The sequence below is a fragment of the Cicer arietinum genome, chromosome 3 (genome assembly GCF_000331145.2).
Source record: "Cicer arietinum cultivar CDC Frontier isolate Library 1 chromosome 3, Cicar.CDCFrontier_v2.0, whole genome shotgun sequence".
Taxonomy (NCBI): domain Eukaryota; kingdom Viridiplantae; phylum Streptophyta; class Magnoliopsida; order Fabales; family Fabaceae; genus Cicer; species Cicer arietinum.
The window spans coordinates 10,557,132-10,570,837 of NC_021162.2; the positions used below are offsets into that span (position 1 = coordinate 10,557,132).

The window sequence follows — 13,706 nt, forward strand, 5'->3', positions numbered from 1 at the left end:
CTTGGTCCTTGATGTCATCTGGACTTTTTTAGCGATTTTCAAACCACCCCACAAAAATGGACCGTAATCAGTATTTCCAAAACAAACGAGGGCTAGTATTTGAAATTTAACGTGGAACCTGAAACACAATTATAAATTTTGGAGCAGAATGCTAAAAGGGTCTCCTGGTCCTCGATTACATATGGACTCACTACGCGAAAAAACGCATTTTACAGCGCTTTTTTTAAGCCATTTACAGCGCTTTTTCAAAAAAATAAGCGCTGTGGAATCGAGCGCTGTAAATGATACAACAGCGCTTTTAAAAAAGCGCTATAAAACATGTAAATATAACGCGCGCTTGTTATGCACATTTTACAGCGCTTCTTCAAAAAAGCGCTGTCATATGCACCCCATTATATGAGTTATGGGTCTGCTTTTAGAGCGCTTTTTAACACAAGCGCTGTAAAATGCACACCCGTAATTTTCATATTATGGGTCTGCATTCTACAGCGCTTTCTCAAGAAAGCACTGTAAAATGCCCAACCATAATTTCATATATGGGTGTGCATTTTATAGCGCTTTCTCAAGAAAGCGATGTAAAATGCCCACCCATAATTTTCATATTATGGGTCTGCATTTTACAGCGCTTTCTCAAAAAAGCGCTGTAAAATGCCCACCCATAATTTCATATTATGGGTGTGCATTTTACAGCACTTTTGTTGTACATTTTACAGCGCTTTCTCACGAAAACGCTGTAAAATGTGCACCATTAAAGCGCTTTACAACAACATTTTACAGCGCTTTTTAAAAAAAGCGCTGTAAAATGTGTGTTTTTTTTTTATTTTTTAAACGCTGTAAATTAATTATTTGAAATAAAAGTGCTTTTTTTTTTATGGCAGTTTTTTTAAAAAGCGTTGTCTTTTATCTTTGTATCCAAAATTATTTTGATCCAAAATCACTTCACAATCAGTGCACACAACAACAAAACATATTCAAATACCATAAGCAGTTCACACAATCAGTAGAATAGAAATCAGAACTCTGTAACTTTATTAACATATATGTAACTCTGTAACTCTGTAATTTACAACCTAATTAACTACATTCAGATACATATATACAACCTAATTTACAACCTAATTAACTACATTCAGATACGTATACATATATAACCTAATTTACAACCTAAACTACATTCAGATCCATATGCATGTTCATATATTGTGTCCTATGATCATTTACATATAATAACTAACAGAATATACATTATATGCACTAGCTACCATATAATATTCAGATCCCTTGCCCAGCAGCAAGCTATTTCCCAGAAAATCAAATAATTTGCATGTCAAGCACATACTGACACCAGTCTTCCTTTAATTCCATCAAATCTTCCTCAGAATATGATGGACTGGAATTGTCAAAGTACTGCAATATAAAAATTGAACATATTATATTAAGTTAGTATCAAATATATAGATAATTTATATATGAAAATCATATAATGCAAATACCGTACCGTTTCTGGGATAATAGTTTTATTCTTCTCAACAATCTCCTTCATGAATCTCAATACGTAGTACCCACAGTCGATGTTATTTGTTTGACGAGGGCACTTTATTGAGATCCATGTAATGTTATTAGACTTCTGCTTCGACACTTTAGCACCTCTTTGAGCTCGATAAACTTTTAAGGCACTATCGAATGAATAAATGTGATTATTAGAGCATGAACGAACACATTATTTATATATATACATATATATATATATATGTAAGAAATAAATGAATATTACTTACGTGTCGAGCATAGTCTTTATTTCGGGGTGATTGCTGTAATTGTCGTGCACGGGATCCAAATAGTATATAACTTCAGAGACCGCATTGATTGCAAATAGCACCCAATGTGCCCTACAACAACAAAAAATTGGTTAAGCAATTTTGTTTATACACAACTAATAAATTAAATTCTCATCAATTAAAAAAGATAAAATTACGTACCCTGAATTATATGGTGCCAAGAACAATTTATCACTTTCTATATTTCCTAAAAACATATCTACAATGTATTTTTTTACATTGTCTGGATCGAGTTTCCACATCGACATCTTATGTGGAGACAAGAATGAGTATTTATTTGACAATTTCCTCGTGCACACGACCTTCTCGTACAAAAACCTTCAATGAAAATTTTAAACTAGATTAATTACCAATACATTTAATTAATTACAAATAAATGCAATTAAAAGTATTTTTTACCTTATGTACAAGCTGATTACAGTAGCACTCAGCTCCTTATGTTCGAGAAGTTCGTACATGTGCTCCTTTTCGAGGTATTCAACATACTCATCTCCAAATATGTCTTTATTCATGTGTACGATGGGCGAATCGTTGCTGCTGCCCATGTTCCTTTTTATTTGGATGTCAAGACACGCCCCGTATTTACCAAGGCGTGGCTGACTTTTATTAGGAGCAGCAGCAGCAGCGACCGATTTTCCCCGATCCAGATTTTTTGTTGCTGCAAGTTTGGCAGCTTTATTACCCTCCAGCCTTTGTAGTTTGGCAGCCCTATTAACCTCCAATTTTTGAGGTTTGCTGCCTTTTTTTGGCTGTAGGGGTGGTTTATTTATTTGGACCTACAAAAATGAGGTAAAATGTTAGTTTATTGAATCTGAAAAAATAAAAAACCTTAGGCAATAAATGTGACAAACCTTTTCGGGAGATGTAACTGATTTGTCCTTGGGAATCTTTTTTTCGAGGGCAACAAGGTGTGTGGGCCATGCCACGTAACTGCCAATAGCGTCGCTTAAGAACTTCATATCTCCATCGTTGTCCGGTATGGGCAACGGTGCAGTTGGTTCGAAAGCAACCGTAGGCGATACTTTGACATGGCCCGCGGGGATCGGAATATTGTGCAATACTTCTCCCGAAGTATTGTACAATATTCCTTTTCCCACCTTCCGTTGAGTCGGCGAGGACAAGTATAGGACACATGTAGTGACACCCTACATCAATAGTTAAAACATAAGTACAGTTAATATATAAGTTTGTTTAATACATAAGTAATTACATAAGCAAGTAAGTAGTAAGTAATTAATTACCTCGGGAATACTCTTCAAACCGACGTTGCAACTCCCGGTTTCACTCTCCATTTGTATTTCAGGTTGGAGCTGAACCGGAAGTTGCTTGTCTTTATTCGTATTCACCAAGAGTGCCACTTGCTCCGATAGGATTCTGAGCTTCTCTAATACTTCCTCGTTGGAAGGTTTTTGGCGCTTCTCTTGAGGAAAAAAGCTTTTGGGAGTTACGCCAAATCCTTTCCCCCTCACTCGACCGGAATACTCAGGGACATTAAACACTTTCCCAAGAATGTCCCTGCACGTATCCTTGTTGCCCTCTTGAGTTTCAGAACTTTGTTCAATAGTTTCCTAAAATACATGTAACATTAAAAAGATAAGTTCAATAGCATTTTTAAAATACAATATTAAAAAATATTAAAGTGATAATATACTTACACAAAGTTCTACAACTTTCTTGACATTTTCATTATCAACCACTCCTTCTTTATTAACACGCGCTTCCTTCCACAATATATGACGACCCAAGGGTTGATCGGCTTGGGTGTCTTTTCTCTATTCGTTAAAATCATAAACAAAATAATACAAATTAGTTACACACTATAGTTTATAATACAAATTACTTCATTATATAAAAGTGATGTTTAATTACTTACAATTTGTTGTTCAAGGCGTGCATATCCCATACGTGATTTCTTGTATGGGTGTTTTGGGTTGCTTGCCCGTTCGCGATTTGCCTTACTAATATTCTATATAAAAAAAAAATAGCAATTGTGTAAAAATTTAAAATACGCTACGAATATGAATAATAAAACACAAATGCTAATAAATTAATCACTTACGACAAACGCCGGGTCAGAACGTTTGGAAACAAATGCACTCCATTCATCCTTTGATATATAATGTTGATATATCTTTGGAGGTTCAGCATTTGTGTTTCCTTCTCTATCTTTTAGATAGAAATTTGAGAGATGGGATCTAAATCCACGATGGATTTTCCCAGCAACTCTCAAAACATATGACTTTCGTTCCTCATCAAGAACAAAAGTGGTCTGCAATGAAAACAATTATAAGTAATGTATTTTACAGAAAAAAAATTATAAATGACAAAAGAGTAGATCAAAATATTTACTTGAATGTCATTCCAGATGATATCTTTGGCATCCTTCAACGCCTTATCTCTCCAGTTGTCTATTGTTATTGGGACATTTTGACGAACAACAGCCCCAATGTAGCTTACAAACATGGAGCTGTTGGGGTCAACTGGCTGACCACTCTCGTTCCAGCCAACCTAATAAACTCATATAGTAAGTACATGCCCTAAACCCTAAAAAAAGATAAAAATCACACAGCAAACAAAGTATAGTATACCTCAAATTTAATCCCACTACTCCTTGCTTTAATCACCTTTTGCATGATAGTTGCACCACGTTTGACTTCTTTTTCGTAAGTCTTAGAGGTGCCAACTTCTTCATTTTGAACTTCTAAATCTTTGTTTGTATCCATTTAACTACAACAAGTTCAACATGCACTTTAGTATAACATCAACAAGCTCAACATGGATCATGCATTATTATAAACAAACTCAACATGTATCAGTATATCTTAAAAAAGCTCAACATGCATTCTAATGATTACAAAAATTTAATAACATCAATACCTGAATAATGATGGTTCGAAGAAAGACGAAATGCAAAGAAAAGAGGGTTTGCAGAAAGTTCACAGAAATATGGTTCACAGAAATACGGTTTGAAGAAATACGTAATGAGGGTTACGTATTTCAATGAAAATATATTGTGTGAAATGGGAGAGATGATCTTGGATGGAAATAAGGTTCGAAATGAAGGAGATGATCGTGGAAATAAGGTTCGTAAAGGACGGGATGATAGGGTTTGCAAAAGAAGAGAAGAAATGAAGGTTGAGATGAAGGTTACGTAATGAAGAGGAAACTGAAGAGGTAACTGTTATATATACGTAACACTTTTACAGCGCTTTTTATAAGCCTTTTTACAGCGCTTTTTTTGTAAAGCGCTCTAAAAGGCTTCTTTAGTTAAATTCTTAAAAGGCTCTTTTACAGCGCTTTTGACAAATAAGCGCTGTAAAAGACCTCCGTGTGTTATTATGTTATTTGAATGCCTTTTACGCCTTTTACAGCGCTTTTGTCAAATAAGCGCTGTAAAAGACCTCCGTGTGTTATTATGTTATTTGAATGCCTTTTACAGCGCTTTTACACATAAGCGCTCTAAAATGTCTCTTTATGTTAATTTTAAAAGGCTCTTTTACAGCGCTTTTTCCCAAAAAGCGTTGTAAAAGACCTCCGTGTGTTATTATGTTATATGAATGCCTTTTACAGCGCTTTTACACATAAGCGCTCTAAAATGTCTCTTTATGTTAATTTTAAAAGGCTCTTTTACAACGCTTTTCCCAATAAGCGTTGTAAAAGATCTCCGTGTGTTATTATGTTATATGAATGTTTTTTAAAGCCTTTTACAGCGCTTTTACACATAAGCGCTCTAAAATGTCTCTTTATGTTAATGTTAAAAGGCTCTTTTACAGCGCTTTTACACATGAGCGTTGTAAAAGGCCTTATTGTTTTTGTGTTTTGTTATGTTATGTTATTTTTTAAACAAGCTCAACATGCATGTGCAAAACCCACATAGTAGTAACTGGTCACCACAAAAATCCCTTCCTCTTCACCAAACTCTTCTCCTTTTATGCATCTTCTTCACAAACATCAAAGCTTACTCTTTCACAATTCAATCTCCACCTCAACACCCTTTTTATCTCTTTACATTCTCTTTCCTTCTTAAATCGAAACTTAATTGGTATTCAGGATCATTGCCATGTTGCGAAAAATGGGTTTGTGTCTGATGTTTTTGTTAACAATGTGTTTTTGGGGATTCCCATGATGCGTACAAGGTGTTTGAAGAAATTAGGTGTCTGATGAATATTATTCTTAAAGCTTTTTTACAGCGCTTTGTCAAATAAGCGCTGTAAAATATCTTTTTTACTTATTTTCAAAATAGTCGTTTACAGCGCTTTGTGTGAAAAGCGCTGTAAAAGGTATAAAACACTCATTATTTTTTTTTAAAAGTATCTTTTACAGCGCTTTTTATAATAAGCGTTGCAAAATGTCTCTTTATTTTATTTTTGTGTTTGGTTTATTTGGGTTGGGATGACATTAAAAACATTGTTATCATTGTTTATTGGATTAATAATATTGTTATCATTGTCTTTATCACAATAATTTAGGAGATGATGAATTATTAGAAATGAGAACTTCTGAAGAATCTATATATATATGCACTGAGCAAAAGAGAATCTCTCTATTCAGTTCAGTTCAGTTCATGTAAATTACTAATTTATATTCAGTTCAGTTCATGTAAATCAAGCTAAATATAAAACACTCATTGTTACATGAACTTGGTATAAAACACTCAAATCAAGCTAAATATAAGCAGAAAATAAATTAATCAGAAAATAAATTAATCAGAACTTAGTATAAAACACTCAATTCAGATTACATGCATATTTACAATAACATAGTTCAGATTACATGCATAGCTTATATAAAACAATTAAACATATACATTAAGATGCCCTTCTTCTTTTCCTGGTGACATTCACATTTGTTTGTCCATTTACAATACGAAACGATGGATTAATCAAAATTCCCTCATCATGATCATCTCTAAGATATAAACCATCATCAGTTGAATCAATTTCATGTGGTTGTTGTGATGTTGCAAATAAAAGATCATTACCAACATCTTCATCATTATTGTTATCATCACTTATTTTATTGGTCGATAGGACAACAGACCATTTATCATTAGAAGGATCAGTGACATAAAACACTTGTTGAGCTTGCGACGCTAAAATAAAAGGCTCGTCTTTGTATCCCACCCTATTAAAATCGACAAGCAAGAATCCTGACTCATCAATCCGAACGCCATTATTATTATCGACCCACTTGCAACCAAATATAGGAACACGAAACGAAGTGTAGTCTAACTCCCATATGCGCTCGATAACCCCAAAATATGATAGATTTGCATATATTGGGTTTTTGTCTTTTGCACTTGAGACATGCATCGCTTCAGCTACGAGAGTGACTCCACTATTTTGCATAGTGGTCTGATCATCTTGTTCTTTGGTATAAAATGTGTAGCCGTTAATAACATAACCAGTGTAAGAAAAGACATGTAAGCTCGGACCATTTGCTAGCCACCTCAATCTATTTGAAATTGATCCGGGGTCTATATCAAATTTTGACATTATGTGATTTTTTAACCATGTTACAAAACTTCGATTGTGCTCTCGAGTTATCCAATTTTGATTCCTATTCATGTTCAAACGAGATAACTGATCAATGTGTATTGTAACATACGGTTGAACCTCATCATCATTGTGCAGAACATACAATTGTGCCTGCTCCCATTCTGTCCTTGATATAGTCAGTAGTCTCCTTCCAGTTATCCCTTCTCCTGATAGTCTTCCCGAATGACGAGACATGGGAAGCCCTATGGATTCAACATTGGACAGATATTCAGTACAAAATTCAGCAGCCTCTTCAACAATGTATCGTTCAGCAATACAACCTTCTGGTCGACTTCTACTTTTTACGTACCCTTTTAATATTTTCATATATCGTTCTATCGGATACATCCATCTCATATAAGCTGGCCCACAAAGTTGTGTCTCCTTAACCAGATGAACAGTAAGGTGAACCATTATATCAAAAAACGATGGTGGGAAATACATTTCAAGCTCACACAAAGTAACAACAATTTCCCTCTGCAATGTCGGTAATTTCTGAGGGTCGATCACTTTACTACAAATTTCCCTGAAGAAGAAACATAATCTAGTTAAGGCTAGTCGAACTTTTTCAGGTAAAATGGAACGTATACCTATTGGTAGCAAATGCTCCATTATAATATGACAATCATGGGTCTTCAAACCTTTTAACTTGAGGTCTTTCATACAAACCAAATTTTTAATGTTCGAAGAGTATCCTTCTGGAACTTTAACTTCGTGTAGAAATTTACATAAAACAATTTTTTCCTTTCTAGATAGAGTATGAGCGGCTGGAGGTAGATATGTGCGATTTCCTTTCTTTACTGGAGCCAGTTCATTTCTTATTCCCATATCGACCAAGTCCAATCTTGCATTGACGCCATCTTTAGACTTTCCTGGAACATTGAGTAACGTACCAATAACACTTTCAAATACATTTTTTTCAATATGCATCACATCGAGGAAATGTCTTACATACAATGACTTCCAATATGGCAATTCAAAGAAAATTGACTTTTTCTTCCACCCAGTTTTCACCAGCTCTCCCGCAAAAGGTTTGCCAAATTTATTGGTCAAACCTTGTACTTTTTCAAGTATTTGATATCCAGTCGGTGCTAAAGGAGCTTTACCTTCCTCTGATTTTCCATTGAATGCATTTCTCCACCCACGATACTGATGACTATAAGGTAAAAATCTACGATGTCCAAGAAACACATTCTTCTTACAATGTTTCAACCGCATCCAATTTGTACTCTCTTCACATATAGGACATGCACACTGACCTTTAATGCTATATCCTGATAAATTACCATATGCTGGAAAATCATTAATTGTGCCGAACAACATAGCCCTCAAATTGAAACACTTTTTCCTATACCCATCATAAACTTCCACACCTGTCTCCCACAGAATTTTTAAATCTTCAATTAAAGGAGTCAAGTATACGTCGATATCATTCCCCGGTTGTTTGGGTCCAGAAATTAACAGAGACAACATCATAAACTTACGCTTCATACATAACCATGGAGGTAGGTTATATATTACCAAAATCACAGGCCACGTGCTATGTGAGATGCTTTGAAGACCATGTGGATTCATTCCATCAGTAGAAAGTGCAAGTCTTAGATTTCTTGACTCTATCCCGAATTCAGGATACTCGTGATCAATTTTTGCCCATTGTGGGGAATCTGCAGGGTGTCGAAACATTCCATCTCTAATTCTTTCATCTGCATGCCATGTCAAGTGTTTTGAATCTTCTTCACTGCGATACATGCGCCTAAATCTTGGTATTATAGGAAAATACCACACGACTTTTGCTGGAGTAGATTCTTTCTTCTTATATCGAGAGACATTGCATTTCGGACACGCCTTAAGTAGTTCATATTCGTTTCGAAATAAAATGCAATCGTTAGGACACGCATGAATCCTTTCGTAACTCATTCCAATAGAACACAAAATCCGTTTAGCCTCGTAGGTTCGACTGGGAAGTTCATTATCATCTGGCAACATATCTTTTATGAGTGTTAATAATTCCGTAAAGCTTTTATCAGACCATCCATTACTCGCTTTTAAGTTGTACAACTTTAATATCGCTGACAGTCTTGTGAATTTAGTACAACCATTATATAATTCTTTCTCTGCATCACTCAACAAACTTTCAAACATTTTAGGACAATCTCGAAGATCTTCTTCAACTGCTTTTGCAATCTCATCAACTCGGTCCGGCTCATATGTATCTGTATCGAAATCAGTTGAAGCATATGTAGAACTATTCTCAAAATTAATGTTTCCTTTTTTTTTCTCACCATGTCTTATCCAACATGTGTAGCTTTGATCAATTCCATTACATACTAGATGTCCTTCTAATTCATCTTCTCTAACACGTTTTCCAAAACAACATTTTAAACAAGGACAAACTACTCTATTTGGATCTTTTGCATTCTTCACTGCAAACTCAACAAACTCCTTCACTCCAATTTCATACTCTTTTGACAATCGATTGGCTGAAATCCATTTCCTATCCATATTATACCACCTATATAAATGCAGTAACAAAAATAATAAGCTTTCAAAACATATCAACAAGTTTCAAAAAGAAACCAATATCAACTAACAATTTCAAAACAGAACAGATCATGTGGTATGAGTTTTTGACAATTTTTGACAATTTCAAAACATAACAGATCATGTGTAAAAAATACCTTAGACAACGTAGATGGCCGCACAGTACGTAGAGGATATTAGGGTTCGCAACGTATATAATTATTTGAAAGATGTAGAGGATATGAGGGTTTCCAACGTATATAATTATTTGAAAGATGTAGAGGATATGAGGGTTTCCAACGTATATAATTATTTGAAAGATGCAGTTTACAGCGCTTGTGAAAAAAGCGCTGTAATAGGTAGTTAAATTCAATTTTGAAAGATGCAGTTTACAGCGCTTGTGAAAAAAGCGCTGTAATAGGTAGTTAAATTCAATGAAAGCGCATGTATTTTACAGCGCTTGTGAAAAAAGCGTTGTAATAGGTAGTTAAATTCAATGAAAGCGCATGTATTTTACAGCGCTTGTGAAAAAAGCGCTGTATTAGGTAGTTCAAATATTTGGAAGCGCATGTGTTTACAGCAGCTTGTGAAAAAAGCGCTGTAACTGATACGCGAAAGCGCTTCCTTTTACAGCGCTTTTTTGACAAGCATTGTAAAAGCCTTATAACAATATGCGCAAATGTTATATGACCTACTACAGCGCTTGTTTTACAGCACTTGTCATCAAAAGCGCTGTAAAAGGTTCCGTTATTTTTAAAATATAATTACAATAGCGCTTGTGTTTAGCAAGCGCTGTAAAATGGGCGCTGTTAAATGTCATTTTTGGCGTAGTGACTTTCTAGGCGATTTTCATACCACTAGACTAAAATGGATTGAAATCCGTATTTTCGGACCAGACGATGGTTAGTGTTTTGAAATTTGACATGGAACCCGAAATACAGTTATAAATTTAGAAGAAGAATGCTATAAAGGTCTCTTAGTCGTCGATTTCATCTGGACTTTTCAGGCGATTTCCGTGTCCCTCGACAAAAATGGATCAAAATCTATATTCGTAGCACACGAAAAAATAGACCGAACACCGCATTTTCGAACAAGACGATGTCTAGTGTTTGAAATCTGACGCATAATGCAAAACACTATTGTATATTTAGGAGAAGAATATTGTAAGGGTCTCTCCGTCCTCGATTTTATCTGCACTGTTCGACCGATTGTTTTACCACCCGACAAAAATGGACCGAAATCTATATTTTCGGACCCGACGAAAATGGACCGAAAAAATAGTCTGAAAATACGAATTTCGGTCCATATTTGTCGGGTGTTACGAAAATCGCCTAAAAAGTCCAGATGAAATCGAGTACCAAGTGACCCTTAAAGCATTCTTCTCCAAAATTTATAACTGTGTTTCGGGTTCCGCATCAAATTTTAAACACTAGCCCTCGTCTAGTCCGAAAATACAGATTTCGGTCCACTTTTATTAGGTGGTACGAATATTGCATTCTTTTCCTAAACCTATAAATGTATATCGGGTTCTGCGTCACATTTGAAACACTAACCATCGTCTTGTTGGAAATTACGGATTTCTGTCCATTTTTGTCGGGGTGTACGAAAATCTCCCAAAAAGTCCAGATAAAATCGAGGTTAGGGTGACCCTTATAGCATTCTTCTCCTAAAATATATAACAATTTTTCTCATTTTGGGTCAGATTTCAAACTCTAGCCATCGTGTGGTCTGAAAATACAGATTTTGGTCCATTTTTGTCGAGGGGTACGAAAATTGCCCGAAAAGTCTAGATGAAATCGAGGACCGCGTGACCCTTATAAAATTCTTCATCTAAATTTATTAATGTGTATCAGGTTCCGCGTCAAAATACAAACACAAGCCATCGTTTTGTTCAAATATACGGATTTCGGTCGAATTTAGTCAGGCGGTACGAATATCGCCGGAAAAATTCCAGATGAAATCGAGGACCTGGAGAACCTTAAAGCATTCTTCTCCTAAATATATAACAATGCTTTGGGATCCGTGTCAAATATCAAACACTAGCCATCGTATGGTGCGAAAATACCAATTTCGGTCCATTTTTGTCGAGGGGTACGCAAATCACTTGATAAGTCCAAATGAAATCGAGGACAGAGAGACCCTTATAGCATTCTTCTTCTAAATTTATAGCTGTATTTCGGGTTCCAAGTCAAATTTCAAACATCAGCCATCGTTAGCTCCGAAAATACGAATTTCAATCCATTTTATGTAGAATTTTCGGGAGATTTTCGTACCCCTCGACAAAAATGGACCAAAATCCATATTTTTGGACCAGACGATGGCTAGTGTTTGAAATCTGACTCGGAATCCTAAACACTATTATATATTTAGGAGAAGAATGCTATAAGGGTGTCCCATTCCTCGATTTCATTTGGTATTTTTGGGGGATTTTCTTACCACCCGACTAAAATGGACTGAAATTTGTATTTTTGAACACAACAATGGCTAGTGTTTGAAATCCGACATGGAACTTAAAACACAGTTATAAATTTAGGAGAAGAATGCTATAAGGGTCTCTCGATCCTCCATTTCATCTTGACTTTTCAGGCGATTTTCTTACACCTCGACAAAAAAGATGGAAAATTAATAAATTTTTGGAGAAGAATGCCATCAGGGTCTCTTGGTCCTCGGTTTCATCTTGACTTTTTAGGTGATTTTCGTACCACCCAAAAAAAAAAGGGACTGAAATCCGTATTTCTGAACAAGATGATTGCTAGTGTTTGAAATCTGACGCGAAACACGAAACTCAGTTATAAATTTAGGAGAAGAATGCTATAAGGGTCTCCCAGTCCTTGATTTCATCTGGGCTTTTCGGGTGATTTTTGCACCACCCGACAAAAATGGATCGAAATCGGTAGTTTTTAACAAGACAATTGCTAGTGTTTGAAATCTGAGGCAGAACCCAAAACTCAGTTATAAATTTAGGAGAAGAATGCTATAAGGGTCTCTCGGTCCTCGATTTTATCTGGGCTTTTCGGGCCTTTTTTTTACCACCCTACAAAAATGGACCGAAAACCGTATTTTTGAACAAGACAATTGCTAGTGTTTGAAATCTGAGGTAGAACTCGAAACTCAGTTATAAATTTAGGATAAGAATGCTATAAGGGTCTCCTGGTCCTCAATTTCATCTGGTCTTTTGAAGCGACTTTCGTACCACCCGACAAAAATGGACTGAAATTCGTATTTTCAGACCAGACGATGGCTAGTGTTTGAAATTTGGCGCGAAATCCGAAACACAATTATTAATTTCAGGGAAGAATGCGTTTAGGGTCTCTCGGTCCTCGATTTCATCTAAACTTTTCAGGCGATTTTCATACCCCTTGACAAAAATGGACTTAACTTGGGCTAGTGTTTGAAATCTAGCGCGGAACTCGAAACACAATTATAAATTTTGGAGAAGAATGATATAACGGTCTCCCGGTCCTAGATTTCATCTTGACTTTTCGGGCGACTTTCATACCACCCGACTAAAATGGACTGAAATCCGTGTTTTTAAACAAGACAATTGTTAGTGTTTGAAATTTGACTCAAAACTAGAAAAACAATTATAAATTTAGAAGAAGAATGCTATAAGGGTCTCTTGGTCCTCGATTTCGTCTAGATTTTTCGGGCGATTTTCGTGCCACTTGACTAAAATGAACCGAAATCCGTATTTTTAGAATAAACGATGGCTAGTGTTTGAAATATGACGCAGAATCCGTAGCACAGTTATAAATTTTGGAGAAGAATGCTATAAGGGTCTCTAGGTCCTCGATTTCATTTGGACTTTTCA

The 13,706-nt window shown here is 35.6% G+C and overlaps 1 protein-coding gene across 1 annotated transcript in view; it reads right to left on the minus strand.

Moving 5' to 3' along the window:
- Positions 1–1,754: 1,754 nt before the first annotated feature.
- LOC140919651 (uncharacterized) overlaps positions 1,755–13,706 on the minus strand; it is a 20,045-nt gene continuing 8,093 nt past the window's right edge. Inside the window, exons 2-4 of the mRNA XM_073366253.1 lie at positions 2,238–2,614; positions 1,980–2,156; positions 1,755–1,889 (exon numbers count right to left, since the gene is read on the minus strand). Coding sequence (XP_073222354.1) covers positions 1,775–1,889; positions 1,980–2,156; positions 2,238–2,614 — 669 coding nt within the window. The 3' untranslated portion in view covers positions 1,755–1,774. The remainder of the gene's footprint in view (positions 1,890–1,979; positions 2,157–2,237; positions 2,615–13,706) is intronic.